The following is a 21,118-nucleotide window of genomic DNA, read 5'->3' as shown; positions in this document are numbered from 1 at the left end:
GTCACACTGGACCAGGGCTTCCAGGGCTCAGCAAGGAATGATCAACAAGATGGTCAGGGAGACGGCCACCAGCACTGTACCCACAGAGCCATGGCCCACCCCAGATTAACTCCTAACCTTGTGTGCCGAAAGATGAGTGGCTCTGAGTTGAGGATTTCTAACATTTATCTCCCCATGGGACAGACCTTAGTTTGCAAAATACCCATCAACACTTGCCTGCAAACAACTTAAATAATTCACACAATGTACAGAGTTAAAAGATTAAAGATGATGTGTGATGAAAATACCATTTTCAAATTCAAGAGCCCAGTTTCTTCCGTGTCTTCTATTTGCATTCCTACCAGAATACTTCAGCTAGAAGAGCATCGACCTGACAGCCCGTCTCTCTCCTGGGGAGAGAGGTACCAAGGCACTGGGCCCCTACCATCTGCTTGCTTTCTGTGAGGTCCAGCAAGAAGACAAATCTGCTTGAGGACAAGCAACACCTAGTAACACAAATGGATGCTTTAACAAAATTTTATTTTATCCAATAATACTTAAGCACACAATAAACTATGTTTTGGCTAAATTTAAAGTAAGTTTCTGAGAAAGCGTCATTTTCAGTCACACAGAATTTAGGACATAATTTACAAGAAAGCAACTTCATACCAGGCTAATGTGAGCAGTCAAGGTAGAGTTTTTTTTGTTTTGTTTTGTTTTTAAAAGAAATGAAAGGAGAAAAGACGCTTTTTCTTTCAGTATCACAAACTGAGAATTACTTCTTGGCAAACAGAAAATAAATTTCTCCTCAACTCTAGCACGCGACTTTCACATCTGCCCTGGCTGTCGTCTTCAGGGCACTCGGTGAGCCCTTGGTGAGCATGTGCTTCTGTTAGGGGAAGCACACTGATTGAAACCGCCCACCCTGGCCAGGCACCATAGTAACCATTTGCATGAGTTGTTTTATGGCAGGAGATCCTGATAAGGAATACGGAACTAATAGGCCACCACCAGCCGGAAGAGTTCGGGAAAGATCGGAAGAGTTCGGGAAACATCGAGAGGAGACACTACCTGTCCGTCCACTTCCCAGAATCCCTCTTGCTAGCATCCATCTTGGCTGAGCGATGCGTGCGCCACCAGGAAAGACTCTGAATTAGAATGATTGGCCAAAGACCACCCGGAAACTAATCCCATCACCATAAAACCCAAGACTGCGAGCCACGCGGCAGAGCAGTTCTCCTGGGTTCCCTTACCTACTGCTCTCCACCCGGGTGCCCTTTCCCAATAAAATCTCTTGCTTTGTCAGCATGTGTCTCCTCGGACAATTCATTTCCGAGTGTTAGACAAGAGCCCAGTTTCGGGCCCTGGAAGGGGTCCCCCTTCCTGCAACACTTCAGCTGCAGTGATGGAAGCCTGGCTTTGGGGTTTCATTCTCTCCAGGAGATGCAGTCTCTGCATGATGTGGGCCCAGACTCCAGGCAGGGACGAGTCTGCTTACACAATTTACACAACACAATGTTACTTGTTTAAAGTTTTATGTATGATGTTTACTGTGTCTTACAGGAAATGGAAGAATCAGAAGGCAGTTATATCCAGAACGAAGTTTTAGGGAGGAAACTATGTCAGAAAGAGCAACAACAAGCAGGCATCACTCGCAGAGGTGGTGGTGGGATGTGAGCATGTCATGGAGGAATAACCCACACACGTGAGGGTGGGAAGAAGGCAACACGGCCTGCTAGTCTCTATCGGATTCCAGAGCTCGCAGAAACCTCGCCTGGAAACTCACAGCTTTGGTAGGTCATACTCTGCTTTTGAAACATAAGGTGGCTTTGATCTTTTCACTAAGAACACATGGTCTGGATAGAATAGATTTTAAAACCATCATTCCATCAGATCCTAGGTCTGGTTTTCTGCATTTAAAGCCCAAGGAAATTTGTTGATTATAATGAACAACACTGAAAAATCCTAAGACCCATGAGGTTCCTGGATTTAAACAGAAGCAACAGAATGCATTCACGCACCTCATGTTCTGAACCCACAACTGCTGCAAACTATTGGGTTGGCCAAAGAGTTTTCTGTAAGCTGTAAGGAAAAACCCAAATGGACTTTTTGGCTAAACCAAATGTAACTAATGAACCAAAGCCCAACCAAGGTCAGTCAAAACCCAAGTCGCTAACTCAATCTGCATAGCTTACAGGTCCTCCTGAAGCAATTTAGCACCTTTGCCAGTAAGAGAAAACCTCCCGTGACGCCCGCCCACCCACCCACAGGTACACATACACACACACACACACACACCACCACCACCACCACCACCAGCAACAGAGAGGCCCGGAGAAGCCCTACCTCCATAAAGATGCAAATTAAGATTTAAACAGGCTAACAATCGGCCGGAGCTAATCCTTTTACAGAGGTGTGAATGGCTATTGAGAACTGAATTCCGGCTGCCAGCTTTTGTTGAGTGGTCCTACAGACACATCTCACCCAGCAGCATCACCAAGCCACCGACTCTGAGGATGACTGATAAAACAGTTTCATCAGGCAAGCATCATTTGTTTGCTCTGATATCAAATTTCCTGATCATCCATCCAAAGGCGTGCATGTAAGCAGACTGAGGCAGCAGTGCCTTGGGAGCAGGAACTAGGAGCAAGGGTCTCAGGCTTCATGCCCAGCAGCCAGAACAGCTGGGGGTACGGCCTTGGGGGAGTCTGGACGCGAGGGGGCGGGTGGGGGGGGGGTTTGTTGGCCACACAAAACGGTGATAGAAAGGACAAACACGTACATAGTTAAACAGTACTTTTCTTTTCACGGGCTGTCTCAAGAAACCTAGGTTTGGGGGGCTACCTCGGCCCCCATTGTGCAGCCCCCTGGGTGGTCCCTTCCGGGGGGCCACTTGAAGGCGCACAAAGCCTGGAGGAAGGGAGGAGGGGCGGCGGCACAAAGGCTGGGGCGGGGGCGGGGGGCAGGGGTCTGTGGTGCTGCGGGCCAGGGGTCACGAACAAGGCTCCTCTCTTCACCCGGGAAACAAGGCTCCTTGTCTTCACCTGGAGGCCGGGTGATGGCGCTGACAGCTGGGACCGGGGCACCCGTGCCTGTGAGGCGGCTCTTTCTTTAAAGCAGCAGAGGCCTTACAAGCAAAACCTTTGCCTTTCCTCTCGCTGGCCTCCAAACAGACCTTCTTATTTGGCCCCACTTCAGGTTTCAGAACTACTGCCTCTCCCAGACTACCTATTCTCTTAGGTTCCTTAATGAGATTAATGGAAGCCTTAATGGAAGGCTTGATTTATAACAAGTGTTCTCCTTTCACTCTTCAACAGAGAGAACCAGTCTGAACCCAGAACCCAGTTCTTAGTAGCCAAGAATTTCTGGGGTCCCAAACTTCACACCCAGGTTGATAAAAATCAGCCCTGCCGGGGCGGGGGACAGGGAATGAAAGCCGAACACGTTTGCTCCCGGGGTGTCCGTTACATCCCTGACACGTCACGGCGGGGGGGGGGTGTCTCCCTTAGGGTTCTGGCTGCGCTCTCTAGTCAGAGGTGCATACAACAGGTGTGCAGAGCCTGGCTTGAAATCCCTGCTGCAAAAATGAACATGCAGCATGAATGACTTATCAGACTACTTGATGTCTTTGTGAAACTTAATACCATCTTAATTAATACCAACTTAATACCACATATTTTGGAAAAATTTTTTTAAATATAATACTATGAACATACTAAAGAATTTTTATTAGACATTATCACCATCGGTTCTATAATTAAACGCTAGAGCCTCTTGATGAAAGTGAAAAGAGGTGAGTGAAAAAGCTGGCTTAAAACTCAACATTCAGAAAACTAAGATCACGGCATTCGGTCCCATCACTTCATGGCAAATAGATGGGGAAACAATGGAAACACTGAGAGACTTTATTTTCTTGGGCTCCAAAATCACTGCAGATGGTGACTGCAGCCATGAAATTAAAAGATGCTTGCTCCTTGGAAGAAAAGCTAGGACCAACCTAGATAGCGTATTAAAGAGCAGAGACATTACTTTGCCAACAAAGGTCCATCTACTCAAAGCTATGGTTTTTCCAGTAGTCATGTATGGATGTGAGAGTTGGACTATAAAGAAAGCTGAGCGCTGAAGAATCGATGCCTTTGAACTGTGGTATTGGAGAAGACTCTTGAGAGTCCCTTGGACTGCAAGGAGATTAAACCAGTCAATCCTAAAGGACATCATCCCTGAATATTCATTGGAAGGACTGATGCTGAAGCTGAAACTATAATACTTTGCTTCCCTGATGTGAAGAACTGACTCATTTGAAAAGACCCTGATGCTGGGAAAGATTGAAAGCGGGAGGAGAAGGGGACGACAGAGGATGAGATGGTTGGATGGCATCACCAACGTGATGGACATGAGTTTGAGTAAGCTCCAGGAGTTGGTGATGGACAGGGAAACCTGGGATGCTGCAGTCCATGGGGTCTCAAACAGTCGAACACAACTGAGCAACTGAACTGAGTGGGTGCTTTTGGTAAAGGGGCATCTTACTGTCAGGGTAACAACTTTGCTGCAGCATAATGACTGATGGAGGACCCTAAACCAAACACCAGACTTCTGCTGCACTATTACACAGCTGTCTCCACATGTGTGCATGCACTGGGGCGGGTGTGTGCATGCATGTGTGCATGCATCCGTAGAAGGGACTAGGAGGCTCAGGTTGGGCTGGCACAGTTCCAGCACGTGAGGAAGACCAGAAGGCATGACAGGTGGTGGACAAGCTCACTGAGGCTCAGGCAGTGGTCAGACCCTGAAATAAGTTAGTATATTAAGTCACTTTTCCAGGACAGGTGATGTTCTTACGAAGCCAATTATGTCTGATGAGTGGAAGTGCCGTCCAGGGCAATCGGTGTTCCGGGTCCACCTCAGTGATGATACTGAAATGGGAGAAGCAGCACCCAGGGAGGGACCAGCGAGAAGGGACTGAACACTTGGCTACTGATGCTTGTCCCCTCCTACAGGAGTACAGTAGAAACAGAACAGAGCACCATGAGAAAGACTGTCTGCTTGCTACCTGCCCTCGCAATACTGTACTACAATGAGAAAACCAATCACTTTACTATTCAAATGCACAATCATCTAAGAAGCTACTAAAAGAATCCCAAAGACAAAAAGAAGAAACAAGAAAGCAGACGATACCAAATCATCATTGTGAATGAACAAATGAATTAACTGTGGAGGAAAGGCAGGCAGGATGCGAGCAAGGAAACAGTCCATGCTAACTGGCCCTCCTGGGTAGATGCTGGCAATCAGGTGAAACGGCATCTCCTGTCAGTGCTGGGCTTCACAGGATGTCAGACAAACACATCCCTAAATCGGGGTAACTGCATCTTTCAAAACAGTGGAAACCAATTCCAAGTATGTGCGTGACTGTTACTGTTTTAGTTGCTAAGTTGTATCCAACTCTTTTGCAACCCCAGGGACTGTAGCCCACCAGGCTCCTCTGTCCACGAGATTCTCCAGGAATACTGGAGTGGGTGCCACTCCCTTCTCCAGGGGATCTTCCTGACCCAGGGATTGAACCTGAGTCTCCTGCACTGCACTCGGGTTCTTTATTGCTGAGTCGGGGAAGCCCACGCTCATGATGACAGACGTAATTATGCTCCAACAAGTATGGTCAGCATGTGTCCTCATGATCTGTACTTCAGCTGATCAGTAAGGACTGTCAGTGCCATGAGCCACTACCATAAGAAATTTGTTTAGGGTCTAGAAAGCAGTGTTTTTCAGTGTTTTGGGATTCCCTGGTGACTTAGATGGTAAAGCGTCTGTCCTCAATGCAGGAGACCTGGTTCAATTCCTTGGCTGGGAAGATCCCCTGGAGAAGGAAATGGCAACCCACTCCAGTACTCTTGCCTAGAAAATTCCATGGATGGAGGAGCCTTGTGGGCTACAGTCCATGGGGTCCCAAAGAGTTGGACACAGCTGAGCGACTTCATTTTCCTTTCACTTTCAGTGTTTAAGGTGGCAGGACACCTGGAGTTCTCAGCACTTCGTGCAGAACACCAGCGTGCTGATGTACTTCTTTTCATCACACAAATCTGAAATTTTATGAGTGGACAATGAATATACATGTACAATATAACAATCACACATCCATGATAAAAACCCAATCCATCAAAGCTAATGAGATCAGCGGCTTCCTACAGATTTGTCCTTACTCACTTGATGCTCTCACACATTTTTTCATCCTCTAGTAGGCAAGCTACAGCAAGTACCGAAGTTTTAGGGAAAATGATTTTGAGCAAGTTCTCAACATCACAAACATTCATTTTCCTACAGACCTGGAGAAAAGCACTTAACTCACTGCAGGATAATTCTAGTGGAACATGTCTGAGCATCACTGTGATGGAGGAAATGAGTCTAGAGTTGCTTGAAGGAGCAGATTCAGACACACATTCAGTCCATCAAAATGAGAAGCAAATTAAAACAGATATTCATTGATGAGGGAGAGCAGTGAGAAAAAGTGAGAGTCAGTTGGACGCCATGGAGGACAGGGCTCAGGACTCCTCCCGGGAGTTTAGGTTCTCCTGAACTGGGTTCAGGCTCTCCTGGAGGTAAAGTTAACAGAATGAGTCGCTCAACAAGGACTCAAATGGTGAGATTAAGTGTGAAAGTACAAGAAAACATATCTTGTATGTTTTAAAAGCTCACTTTCTGCTTCATTTTGGGTTTTCAGCTGTCTTACGTGCATACACTCCCCACGATGCCCCCCCACCCCGCCCAAAGGAAAGCCTCTCACTCAGGTCCTCAGCTCCAGTGTCCCTTCTCTAATCCCACCTTCACAGGAATTTGGTTTTTTTTCAGAAGCCTGTCACCGTGGCTCAAAGACTGTTCTTCAGAGGTGAGAAATATCAGTTAGGGGGACTGTAAAAGGGGAGCCGAGCTGGGAGGAGCTGAAGAGGAGGGAAAAAAACAGCGGCAAGATGGAGAGGAGCCAAGTGTTGACGTGTGCCACCCGATGCCTGGAGACAGGTCCCAGTTTTGCCCTGAGGAGCCTTCCCCACCGTCACCCACCCACCTCGAGAGGGACTCACAGTGAGGCGCAGGGTCTGGTGGGAGCCAGTGGGCACTGCCTTGGCCCAGGGATGCTCAGGGCGTGGCCACACAGTGTGGTCAGAGCCATGGAGGCAGAAGCCCCACTGCTGGGCCCAGGTGTAAGCACCTCCAAGTCATTGAGGGGCACCGCCCGAGCTGGGCAGCCCACCTGAAAGGGGGTCCCCGGTCCACTTCAGGGTGAGGAAAAGGGACTGCAGTGGGTACAGGGCCATCTGCCCTGAGGACAAACTCTAGTTGTGAGCTCTGAGTGGAGCTGAATTGAGAGGATCAGGGCAGCAAAAGGGATCTTTCCACTTGGAGTGCGGAGGGGGAAGCGGGAAGTGACCAGAGAAAGGAAGAGGCTACCTGTCAACATGATGGGAGAGCAACAGGAGGGGGAGCTCTGGGGCCACTAGACGAGGCAGGCGCCCCCTGCCCCACTCCAAGAAGACAGAGATGTTCATCACTATGCTACATATTAGCATGTCAAGTTTACAGAACAGCCTAAGCTGATCCCTAATGAGACATTAAAGATTCCAGGTAGGCCAAGCTGCAGCGTGAGATGTGAGAGTTGGACTAGAAAGAAAGCTGAGTGCTGAAGAATTGATTGATGCTTTTGAACTGTGGTGTTGGAGAAGACTCTTGAGAGTCCCTTTGACTGCAAGGAGATCCAACCAGTCCATCCTAAAGGAAATCAGTCCTGAATATTCATTGGAAGGACTGATGCTAAAGCTGAAACTCCATTACTTTGGCCACCTGATGCAGAGCTGACTCACTGCAAAAGACCCTGATGCTGGGAAAGATTGAAGATGGGAGGAGAAGGGGACGAGAAAGGATGAGATGGCTGGATGGCATCACCAACTCAATGGGCATGAATTTGAGTAAACTCCAGGAGTTGGTGATGAACAGGGAGGCCTGGCATGCTACAGTCCATGGGGTCGCAAAGAGTCAGACACAACTGAGCGACTGAACTGAAGGTGCAGCGTGGTGAGACACCACTGTCCCACCCCAGACGACAACCTCGGAGCTGCCCAGGCTGGGGCTCAGGCTTATCCCCCCAGAACAGGGCTGAAACGTGACTCCCCAGTTCCCCTCCGCCTTCCCTTCCTGGCTGCAGGTGAACCTTGGTCTAGCTGCTCACACATCCTGGCTTCAGTGAACACCACAGGGTTTCAGATGAGGGTTTTCCTTTATGATACATTATCAGTTCTAATTCTCTTGGTTCTGGAAGGGATCTCATTTTTGGGGGAAAACTTATCACATTCATTTGTATGATTATCTCCTGGCTGAACCCTGAGTTCTGGGGGCTCACTGTGATCTTATGTGCTGATGCAACAAGTTATGCTTACTCTGCACTGATATCCACCACTTCTCAATGAAAAGGACCAGGAAAAATAAAACACCCATTTTGTCAGGATTCGGATTCTTTGATGCTAGAAATTAAATCTACCAAATGGCTAACAGTCAGAAGTGGGAGAGATAGAAGCCAAGTTCATTTCTAACTTGAAAAAAAAAAAAAAAAGGCTGGCCCACTGCTGCATGTTATATATGAAAGCCTAAGTTAAGAGGGTAAATCTGAAGTGTTCTCATCACAAGGAGAGTTTTTTTCTATTTCTTTAATTTTGTATCTATATGAGATGATGGATGTTCTTTAAACTAACTGTGGTAATCATTTTGTGATGTGTATAAGTCAAATCACTATATGTTGCACACCTTAAATTTATACAGTGGTATATGTCAATTAAATTTCAATAAAGCTGGAAGGAAGAGAAAAAGGCTGGCCGTTTCTGTCTCACCTCATGGACGTCCCCCGATTCTTGACTTCTGAATCCCTCACATCAGATTACCACAAGCTAATTAGTTATCAGGTGCCAACATATGCCAGCCACTGTGCCAGGTGCTTGTGCCAAAAATGTGACTCTGATGAGGGTGATAAATGAGAACTGAGAAGTCAAGCTCGATAAGTCAATGGTGATACCTGCCAGAAAGAGATCCAAGATGACAGTTGCAAAATGTCACTGCTCTGCAAATCTTCCTGCAATTCCACAGCACATCTCGAGCAAGGAGAGATCAAGAGAACATTTCAAACCAAACAATTCCTGATTTGTTTCCTGTGACGGGCAGGGCTAACCCGAGAAATAAGGCAACAGGTTTGTATTCTGGGTAACTGTTCCTAAATGTGTACAAAACACAATCACAGCCTGAAATAGCATATTCTACGTGTCAGCAGACAATCATGAGCTTGGAAGGCTTTCTAAAAATCACACTCAGGAAAACAGCAAAGTATTGTGTAAAATCTAAAGGGACGAATTGTTAACAGTCTTGAGCGGGCTTGTCACAAGGGGAGAAACATGATATACAAGGGGAGAAAGCCGTCCCAGGAATAGATTGAAAAGGTAAAGAGCAAACCAAACGAGAAAGGACTGGGTCAAAACTATGCACTTCCTCATGACAAAGGAAAGGGACCAAAAGAGATCCGGTTTCCCAGGTTTTCAGGAAGGGAGAAGCGGCCGAGCAGAAGTGATTATGAGGGAGACAGGAGCAGGGGACATGGTGGGGAAGGGAGGGGCAGGCTTGGCTGCTGATGTTGTTTTTTGACTGGGTGGGGGACCAGGTAGTCACCTGCGATAATTAACTGAGCAGTATGCTCAAGATTTGTTTGCTTTTCTGCATGCATGCTATACTTCAAGAGTATCACTTATCTTTAAAAAGTACATACAAGAAGGACTTCAGCCTCATGTAGTGCCATCAAGGTAATGCAGGCTAATCCTTGCACTAAGAAAAAATATGTGTGTGTGTGTGTGTGTGTGTGTGTGTATAAAGTATGTCTTTGATGGCATTAGAGACACAAAGTAGGAAGGAACTACAGGATCAAACCTCAGAGAAAAAGGAAATTCTAGGAAAGAACTACAGGATCAAAATTTAGAGAAAAAGGAAATTCGGAGAGATGAGCCTAATGTTTGGGGCACCTTTTCTTTGAAGGGCATGTGCCAATTTCTAAAAAGGTAGCTGATGTAGTGGGGTCATCTTTGGATAATCCTAGAGAGCAAGAGAATAAAAATGGAAGTCCAGGTCCACCAAGGAAGGGGAACCCTAATAAATGATTCACACTTGGAACTGGATACTTGGGGCTACTTCCCACAGATAAGGGTGAAACAGACATAGTCTGGTCCTCAGAGGGACCAAAGTCTGGCTTCAACCCATCTCACTCCTCAGACCTGGGTGAATGTGACCCAGGACTGCTTCTGCCCAAGGTGCTGCCGGGAGCAAATGTAACTCATCTTTAGGTTTCTTCCTGAAACTCATGTATTTTATATATCTAAAAGTCATTCCCAAAAAGAGCAGAGAAAAAAGGGGACATAATTATTGACATAGCAGAAATTCTAAAATACAAATTTATGCCCACAAATTTGAAAACTTAGAAAAATAGATCTCTTTCTATTATACTACATTATTTTCAAAATTGACTCAAAAACATATGAAAACCTGAACACACAGATGAGCATTTAAGAATTAGAATAAGTAATCAAACAAAAATGGAGAGAACTTTCATCAACAGACCTGTTCTGCTGGTGAAAGCAGCTCTCCCGCTGTAGCCTTTCAAGTGCCCCTCAGTCTCCCCTACCCTGGCTCCACTCCAGGTCCCCACCTCTTCTGACTGAGGCCAGCAGCCTACGATGAGATGGCTGGCAGAGGTGGGACACTGGGTTGAGGCTGGCCAATGGACAGTTTTTTCAACGTCTGCTCACACACCAGGTGACAGTGGCTGTAATTACTGCCTATTTTGCTGGCAATTGGGTCTCAGGATTCCTGTCCTCTTGAAAACCTGGCTATGAACTTTTAAAAATTTAAACCAAAATAAAGATAAAAGCCTCAGCTATGTCAGAATAAAACAGGTGAGCTAACAGGAGAGGCACAGGCAAGACTGGAGAATGAAATGCCAGGTAGAACTTGAAGGGGATGCACTGCCCACCCCAATCCCACCCTGGCACTGTGTTATTTTTTCCGTAAGTGTTAACGAGGGACCTTTCTTTGAGGAAAAATGCCAGAATACATGGAGTGGCGAGAAAAAGCTCAGGTGAGCACCTGAATTGAGGAGCAGAGGTCATGTCCAAGAAAACCAAGGCATAATGAAGACAAACGAGCAACAGAGAGCAGACATCTAAAGGTCTTATCATGCTGGAAGGAACACTGCATTCACTAACATGCTTCCAGTGCGTCTTAAACTCTGGGTCAGTTTGAAAGTTGTAACAGTTGTAAACCATTACTCCAGGCAACAGGACTCCAGCAACAAGTCTTTTCTCAGATGCAAGAACTTCCTTCCTATACCTAACTTCTGAGAGGAGCAAAATTAAAATCACTGCAAGAGACTCCACCTATATGACTGCATTTTTCTGACCCTGAGAAACCGAGCCTTTCGTTTGACTTAGCATAAAAGGCAGCGTTACATTTTGCTTTCAGGCATGCTCCATCGGGAGAAAAGAACAAAGCAACTTTACAAGTACTTTGTTCAAGCTGGAAGAAAGGCATATAGCACTTCACCAGCTTATATGAGGCTGGGAAGCACCAAAATCAATATGGACAGAGACAAAGGTCAAAACGCCACTGCTTGGTTTCCTTTTTCTAATTAAAGAATCTATTTGCTTCTTGAGCGTCCTCCCTCAACCTTAAGAAATATTATCCTTAATGACACTCTAGTTATGTAGGCAGTGGAGAGAGTTATCAGCAGACAGTTATAAATGCAGACTCTGGACCCAGACAGTTCTCAAAGCACACTGAGCCACTCTGTGACCCTGAACACAACCTCACTGTGTCTCCGTTTCCACCTCTGTAAGATGGTGATGACAAAAGGAATAAACACACTGTTATAAAAAAGGCTCTCACAACAGTGCCTGGCACAGAGTTGGTGCTACTGAAGGGAACATCATCATACTGGTTGTGGTTAATGTGTTAGAGCACAGAAACTGGGACATAAGTCTGGCATCTGCCAGTCAGTCTGGACGTAAGCTGCACCTCCAACCAGCTGTGTGACCTGGGAAGGTTATTAATCTCTCTAAATCCCATGTGAAACACTCTGCTTGGCATCTGGAGCACAAGCCTGGACCTCGGTTCTCTGCACTCTTCACTGCAGACTCTCCTCAGACACCTTTTCTGGTTCCTTCTGAGCTTCCTGACACTGAATGTGGAGCCAGGCCTTGGGCTGCTTTCCTATGCATGTTTATTTCCTCATGTTCCTCTTGGGGCCCATGGGGCTTTAAAATGCATTTATACTATGATGCTTTAGTACAGCTACAGGATATAAAGTCTACAGGCAAAAATTAGTTGCATTTCTAGATAATGAACAATCTAAAAGGGACATTAAGAAAATAATCCCATTTACAATAGCATCAAAAAGGACAAAATACTTACAAATAAACTTAACCAAGGAAGCTAAAGACTTGTACACTGAAAACTAGAAAACACTATTAAGAGAAATGAAACACAAATAAATAGAAAGACAACTCATATTCATGGATTAGAAGACTAATATATAATATATATGCTACCCAGAGTGATCTACAGATCCAATATAATTCCTCAACCTCCCAGCACCTTTTTTTTTTTTAACAGAAAAATAGCAAACAATCCTAAAATTCATTGGAACCACAGAGGACTCTGGAGTAACCAAAATAATACTGAGAAAAAAAGAACAAAGCAGGAGAACACACATTCTCATTTTAAAACATATTGTAAAGCTACAGAAGTCAAAACAGCATGGTACTGGCATAAATACAGACATATAGATAAATGGAACAGAATAAATCAACGCATATACAGCCACTCTTATCTTGACAAAAGTGTCAAGATAGGGAAAATACACAATGGGGAAAAGACAATCTCTTCTTTAAGGGGTGCTGGAAAACTGGATAGCTACAGACCAAAAACAAAAAAACTGGATCCTTATATTGCACCAAATAAATATGAACTCAAAATGAATTAGAGACTTAAATGTAAGACCTAAAACTACAGAACTCCTAGAAGAAAACACAGGGGGAAAGCAGCTTGACACTGGTCTGAGTAAGATTTCTTGGTTATGACACCAAAACCACAGGCAATGAAAGCAAAACTAGACAAGTGGGACTATTTCAAACTAAAAATATTCTACACAGCAAAGGAAGCCAGCAACAAAATAAAAAGGCAACCTAGTGAATGGGAGAAAATAATTGCAAATCATATGGCTGACTGGGGTCAATATCCAAAATATATGAAGAACCCATACAACTTAATAGCAAAAAATCCAAGCTTCTGATTTAAAAAATGGGTGGAAGATCTGAATAGGCATCCTTCCAAAGAAAATAAACAGTCAACAAGTACATGAAAAGGTGCTCAACATCACTGATCATCAGGGAAATGCAAATCAAAACCACAATCAGGTATCTTCTTACACCTGTAAGAACTGCTATCATCAAAAAGACAAGAAATAATAAGTGTCGGCAAGGACATAAAGGAAAGGGAATCCTCTGTGCACTGTTGGTTTGAATACAAACTGGTGCAGCTGCTATGGAAAACAGTATGGAAGTTCCTCAAAAAATTAAAAACAGAACTATCATATGACCCAGGAATTTCAATCCTGGGTATTTATCTGAAGGAAATGAAAACACTACCTTAAAAAGATATATACACCCCCACGTTCACTGAAGCATTATTTACAACAGTCAAAATACAGAAGAAACTTAAGTATCCACTGATTAATGAATGGATAAAGAAACTGTGGTATATATTTACAATGGAATATTATTCAGCAACAAAAAGAAGGAAAACCTGCAATTTGTGACAACATTGGTGAACTTTGAGGGCATTATGCTAAATGAAATAAGTCAGTCAGGCAAAGACAAATGCTGTATGATCTTACATACAGAATCTTTAAAAAAAAAAACAAAAAACCCTTAATTTTATAGATACAGAAAACAGACTGGCAGTCTAGTGGTTGCCAGAGGTGGGCAAAGGCTGAGAGGAGGCCAAATGGATGGAGGCAGTAAAATGCACAAACTTCTAGCTATAAAACAAGTTCTGGGGGTGTAATGTAGAGCATGATGACAACAGTTAACAATACTGTATATATGAAAGTTGCTGAGAGAGTAAATCCTTACAATTTTCGCAATAAGAAAAAAATTTTAACTACGTGTGGTGATGGATCTTACTAGCCTTACTGTGATGATCATTTTCAATGCATAGAAATGTCATCACTACTCTGGACACCTGAAACTAATGGAAGGCTATGTGTCAATTGCATCTCAATTTAAAAACACAGAAATATCTTCAAATGAAGGAAAATGAGCCTCCCAAAAGTTAACTTTTCATCAACATGCTGGAACAAGTGGATATTCAGTGCAAAAAAGGAAAAAATAACTTAAACACAGACATTATACCCTTCACAAAAATTTACTCAAAATGGTTCATAGTTCTTTTTTTTTTTTTTAACTTGAGTTTTGTTTTTTCTTTTTTTTTTTTTTTATTATTCCCCATCCCTATCCCCCCTCCCACCTCCCTCTCCACCCGATTCCTCTGGGTTCATAGTTCTAAATGTAAAACACCAAACTATAAAACTCCTAAGAGACAACATAAGAGAAAACCTAGATGACTTTGGGTATGGAAATGTCAAGTAATTGACAAGCTGGACTTTATATTAAAATGAAAAATTTATATTCTGCAAAAGATAATATCAAGAGAATGAGAAGACAACCTATACACCAGGAAAAAATATTTGCAGCAAAAGACATATCTGATAAAGGACTGTTATCCAAACTATACAGAGAACACTCAAAATTCAACAGTAAGAAAATACAGCAACTCAATTAAAAGTGGGCCAAAGACTTTAAGAGAGATCTCACCAAAGATGATGTATGTACAGCAAATAAGTATATGGAAAGATGTCCCACATCATATGTCACCAGGGAAATGCAAATTAAGACAACAATGACGGGGATTCCCTGACGGTCCAGTGGTTACGCCTCTGAGCTTCCACTGCAGGAGGCGCTGGTACCATTCCTAGTCCAGAAACTAAGATTCCCACATGATGCGTGGCATGGCCAGTAAACAAACAATAAATAAAAGTGAAACAACAATAAGATGCCACTGCACACCTACAAGAATGCCCCGAATTCAGAACACTGATGACACCAAATGCTGGTGATGATGAGCAGTGACAGGAACTGCCACTCACTGCTGGTAGGAATGCAAAATGCTCCAGCCATTCTGGTAGACAGTTTGGAAGTCTCCTAAAAATACTTACAAAAGGAATGGGAATACTAGAATAAACAGAGAAAGGAGCAGAAGAAATATCTGAAGAAATAACGGCTGAGAATTTTCCAAAGAAACCAAACCACAGATCCAGGAAACTCAGAGAACACCAAGCAGGACAAACACCCAAAACAGCGCACCAAGGAACATTATAAAAATCCTTAATGTGTACACATGCAACAAGAGAGCATCAAAATACACAGGCAGAAACTGGCAGAACTGCAAGGAGGAATAGATAAGCCCACTATTACAGTTGAATACTTTAACACACCTCCATCAGTAACTGATACATCCAGCAGGTAAACAGTCAGCAAGGATATAGCTGAAGTGGAGAGCACCATTAATTAACCTGATCTAACTTACATGCACAGGATACTTCATCCAGTAACAGTAAGATACACATTCTTCTCAAGCTGGCATGGAACATTTGCCAGGACAAACCACACTGTGGGTCATAAAACACACCTCAACAAAGTTTAAAGAACAAATATCATAGAAAGTATGCTCTCAGATCAAAAGAAAATAACAAAGATTATAGGAAATGTAAAAGTGTGTAGAGATTAAACAGCACATTTCTAGATAACACATGAATCAAAGAAGTCTTACATGAAATTTTAAAATATCTTGAATGAAAATACAACTTATCAAGATTCATGAGATGGAGTGAATACAGTGTTTGCAGAGAAATTTTTAACACTGAATAGATGTTTTAGAAAAGAGGGAAGATCTAAAATAAACAATCTAAGCTTCCACCCTAGGGAACGAGAAAGAAAAGAGCAAATTAAATCCAAAGCAAGCAGGGAGAATCATAAAATTTAGAGGAGAAATCAATGAAATTGAAAACAAGTAAGAAAATCAACAAAACAAAAACCTGGTCCTTAAAAAAATTGGACACACCTCTAGCCATTTTATCTGCAAGATTCTTCCTCTCCATCATATGCCAGCCTGATCACAGGAGGGCATTCCACCACCCTCACTGTACAGCCCATATCACAGGTGCGGGGATCACACAGGGGTACACCAGGGGGCAGGAATATCAGGGGCCATCTCAGAATTCTGGCTAGCTTGTGGGTAAGTCATCCTGATGACACTGTTTCTCCTGAATCAAGTGATTCACCATGTTATCCTTCTCTCAAAATAGCTTTCAACTGCTCTGCAGAACATAGAGATGAACTACATGTACACTAACTGGACATTGAAGGCCTTTCTCAACCATGGTGACATTCCAAATCTCCCCTCTGACAGCTGCTCCTGGACAAACCTTCAGGCAGGCCCTCTGCCTGCCCCCCAGCCCCACCGCTTGTGTTCTCTGTACCTGCACTCTTTCTTCAGACCCATTCCACCCCTTACCATCCTCTTCCGTACTCAAAGCCTGGACATCCTTCAAGGTGCTGTATTAACACCTGTATAAAACCTTTCCTGACCCTTTGGATTCACACCAAGCTTATCTCTATTTGAATTTGTCTTAAAGTACTGTGGTGGGTTAAAAAAACTGACCATAAACTTCTCATTGCAGGGTACACACCCTTTGCAATGTAACTCTGCCACTCATCTCAATGAGAGATGGGCTGTCTTTATCCACCTCTTGACTCTGCGCTGGGCCCTGTGGGCGTCTTTAGACAATGAGACGTTAGCAAACAAGATCCAAGCAGATACTGAAAGGGCATCTGTGCACTGGACTTCTCTCTTGCTGTCTTGGGAACCCCGCTACCTCTCCCAGGTGACTGAGGCTGAAATAATCCCCCAAATGAGGGACAAGTGGCCAAGTTATCCCTGTAGCCCCAAACGACACAGGGTCAACCACCTGCCACATGACAAATAATGAACATCTAGTGTTCAAAGTCCTGGAGCTTTGTGCCAAACTTTGTAGTGAACTGCTCACTCCTTAAGAAAATGTACGATTCAAGGTCCTCCTTTTTAACATTTCTTTTACCCAGCTTCATTCTAGTAAGGGTGCTTGTGAGGAAGGTTAATTACAGCTTGTAATTACAGCTCAGGTGTAGGAATCACAGCATGGCGCTCTACGTCTGGAGGTGTCCGTGAGAGAAGGCAGAGAAGCTTCTAAAGGTGGAAGCAAACCCAGTGTCCATCAACAGGTGAGTGGATAAACAGAATGTGGTTTATCCATACACTGGAATATAATTCAGTCATAAGACTAAAAGAAGTACTGAGACATGCTACAGCGTGGACCCACAGGGAAACCAAAGAACATGTGTGACTTGCTTTCTTGCGAGACTCATTCTATTGTGTGTCTACAGTATCTCTGAGGCATGCCTGAAGTCGTCATTATCAATCTCAGCAAATCGGAGGGTCTGGTTTCCTGTTCAACTCCTGCTGCCTTCCTTTGTCCCACCTCTTTACCTTTGTTAACTAAAATTCATTCTAGCAACTTTTCTCAGGCCCCCAACAGATACTAAAATAAACAGAGAAGCTCTGATGTTAGGGCGGTATTCTGTAAATATGAAGCCACAGGATCAGATTAATAAATAACCCTGAGCAAAGGAGAATAGCAAAGGCTGGAGAGAAAGGAAGAGAGTGCAGGGTCTCGAGAGATGTGGGAAGTCTGCAAGTTAACCAGCACCACTTAAAACCACTGTAAGGAAAAAAATAAAACCACTGTCAATCTATGCTTGGGGAGGACTTTCACCACAGAAGATCACAGGCTCAGATTTAATAACATGGACACAGAAAACCAGCATCACCAACTAATCTTTCATTCTGGGAGCATTCTATTATGATAAACCTTCAAAAATTCCTCAAATGCTTATTTTTCAACAATTTTTGGTAAAATATACCCCCAAATTTCAAGAAGATTGGTTTTAGGGTCACAAGAAACAGTCATTCATACATACAGAATAGGAGATAGAACATCCTTAATTCTATACTCATACTCAACCTATTCATTTCAAAAAAAGGACCGAGTCCTGAGTAAGTCCACTACTCCTCCTACCAAAATACCAACTTGTGCAAGAACTGCTACAAAAAGAAGGCAAATACTACCTGAAATAGAAACATTCTCTTCTTAGTAATAAAGTTCCTAATGATGTAGTACATAATAACCCATACCTCCTTAATGAGAGACAAATACCATTACTAGAAAAACCCATTGGGCTTGCCATAAAGCCAATCTCCCAAGGATGGGAACCACAATGGTTCTTCCATCTACAGCGCAAGTACTTTGTACTTGGGTGCTCTTAATAAATATTTCTTAAACATCAGTTTGAAGTCCATTAGACTATAAACTTTTCATTGTAAATAGGTAATGAGTGGTAAGAGGCAATATATTAAAAGCTACAATGGTACTTTAAAGAGAACATACATCCTCATGTGCAAGAAATCCACTTGGCTTTTCACTGTTGCTGGGAATGCTGGAGAGCGAGTGATGGTATCACAGTGTCATGTGTTCCAAGGCGGGATGGGGGCAGGGAGGCTGCGTGGAGGGTTGGTCCCCACAACCTAGGTGTCATTCCTATTCCCCCGGCCTTGGTGTCCTCATTTTATTTTTTAGGCCGCTCTGTGTGGCATGGGGATCTTGGTTCCCTGATCAGCAATTGAACTCAAGCCCCCTGTGTCGGGAGCATGGAGTCTTAACCACTGCATTGCCAGGGAAGTCCTAGTGGCCCATCTTAGATGGTGAGCTCTACTTCGGGTTGTTTACTTAGGTTCCTTGTACCCCTAAGATATTTGATGCTATTAGTGCTACCCTTATTGCAGAACTGATTCTCAACATGTTGTTTTCATGTTTCTTACAACTCCACTATCTCCAATCAACAGCGAACCTGGGTTTCTTGCATTGCAGGCAGATTTCTTTACTGTCTGAGCTACCAGGGGAGCTCATACAAAAAAAAAAATCGCATATGAATTTTTATGACTTGGATTTTATAAGTGCTCAAAATATATAACACTGACACTCCTCTTGAACCTTAGAGTCTCCAATGTCCTCACATTTACACTCAGAAAAGGAAAGCTGCCTTACATATATACTTATTAAAACTTATTAATGCATATTTAATTGTATCACAAAAATGACACAAGGGAAAGGGATAGAAGGATTAAGCAAATTAATTAATTAGATACAAAGTTCTCAGTCTCAAAAATTGAATTCTCAAAAGTTTAAGTGTTTGTCACCTGTGTTACTACAAGTCCAAAACGACTGGTTTTCTAAAAGGATGGTGGGTAAGTAGAGGGGATTACTTATGAATCAACCAGGGATTCTTTAGATGTCATTATAGACTGCCAGTCACCATGATTTCAATGATATTCAGACTTTTAAAGCTATTTCATTAAAAAAAAAAAAAGAAACTAGCCCTTATCTAAAAGACTATGAGAATTAAGGAACTTACACACTTATAGCTGAGTGTTCAATAATATACCTCCCAGTGGAATGGTCTCTAAAAATATCTATAATTAAAACCGAACAATGAAAAAAAATGAATGACTTACTCCCTTGCTGGCAAGTTAGTGAAGCATTCATTTGGTGAATCAGGAGTGCTTGGGGCTTGCAAAATACAGTTAGGTTTTCTGGTGGATGGGGCATCTCTTTCTTGCTCAGAGTGGATTACATTTAAGGTCTCTGTTCCATCTTCTTGCTCCATCATGCCTCCCAGATTTGGCTGTGGCTCTGGACTCTTTAAAATCAGATCGTCTTCGCTTATAGAAACTGTGAGGTCACTGCTGCTGCTCAAACTCTCCTCCTCCTGCTCTTCCTGGCTTTTTCTGAAGGGCTCTTGTGACTGCGGGTCCCCGCAAGGAAGGTGATCTGTAAAGGGGACATGAGCAGATGGCCGATCACTGACTTCAGGGAGCTGGGAGAGGTAAGATACTCTACCTCCCAGAGCAGAACTACTCATCAGCTAGAAACACGCAGAAATGATCCACAAGTAACTGTGGTGTTTTTAAAAGCCCATTAAAAATATTTTTAAAATATCACAGTGGGTTTAAAAATCAGAGAATCTGCTTACAAAGGTACTTCTATGGACATATTTAAGAATGCATTAGAATGGAATTCATTGGCACAGTCACTACTTTTGGGACAGATACGACAAGACAGTATTCTGTATTTTTAACACCCATCACCACCCAGAAAAACTAAATACTGACAAAAATCAGCAAACCATCTTAGCCTCTCACCCCACCTGAGGAAGCTTCCCCAGCAGGGGGCTTCTCTTGAGGACACTCATTTTCAGATGCACAGGATTCTGAGTCTGACAGCGGAGAGACTGGCGGTCTGGCTCTTTCTTCCTCGACTTCAATATGCTCCAGTGTCAGTATTTCTCCCTCTGATCTCTCTGATCTCCTGGAACTGTCATACTTTAAATCAGTGGTTCTGTTCTCTGGACTTAATCTCTCCCCTAACGGGGAATGGAGTTCGGCCGACTTTTTGCTTTCAGATAAATTACTCTTGCCCTGACGTGCGTTGCTTTCTATCTCGAAGCAATGAGTTTGTTCCTCCTCAGACAATGCGCTGGCTGTGACTGGCGTTTTCTCACCAATCTGAAGAGATGTCTTTCCATCTATTTTGTCAGACTTATTTAAGCACGGTGTGTCACCAGGAGTTTGTACTACACAGCTGTCTGTCACATCACTGCTCTGGGCTGTCTGCCAGTGTGAATGTGGGTCAGGAATTGAAAAGTTCTTTGTGGGTTGGGGAGATTTCTGCTCTGTAGTGAAATCTCCAATGCCTGAGAAAGCTGACATTTGGCGGCCCATAAAGATGGTTGCTGGCTGATACAATCCTCTTGACATGGCTGTCCCTGAGTTAATTTCTGCCAGCATTACAACCTGCAGC

General features: G+C 43.6%; 1 protein-coding gene across 3 annotated transcripts in view; it reads right to left on the bottom strand.

The window, feature by feature from the left end:
- The window catches only part of KIZ (kizuna centrosomal protein), a 90,865-nt gene that overhangs the window by 46,994 nt on the left and 22,753 nt on the right, over positions 1-21,118 (bottom strand). For all 3 annotated transcript variants that reach the window (XM_043883631.1, XM_043883633.1, XM_043883632.1), the window contains exons 5-6: positions 20,466-21,111; positions 19,774-20,089 (exon numbers count right to left, since the gene is read on the bottom strand). In XM_043883631.1, coding sequence (XP_043739566.1) covers positions 19,774-20,089; positions 20,466-21,111 — 962 coding nt within the window. The remainder of the gene's footprint in view (positions 1-19,773; positions 20,090-20,465; positions 21,112-21,118) is intronic.

The sequence above is a fragment of the Cervus elaphus genome, chromosome 23, assembly GCF_910594005.1.
Source record: "Cervus elaphus chromosome 23, mCerEla1.1, whole genome shotgun sequence".
In the NCBI taxonomy this organism is placed as follows: Eukaryota; Metazoa; Chordata; class Mammalia; order Artiodactyla; family Cervidae; genus Cervus; species Cervus elaphus.
This window is presented reverse-complemented; position numbering and strand designations above follow the sequence as displayed.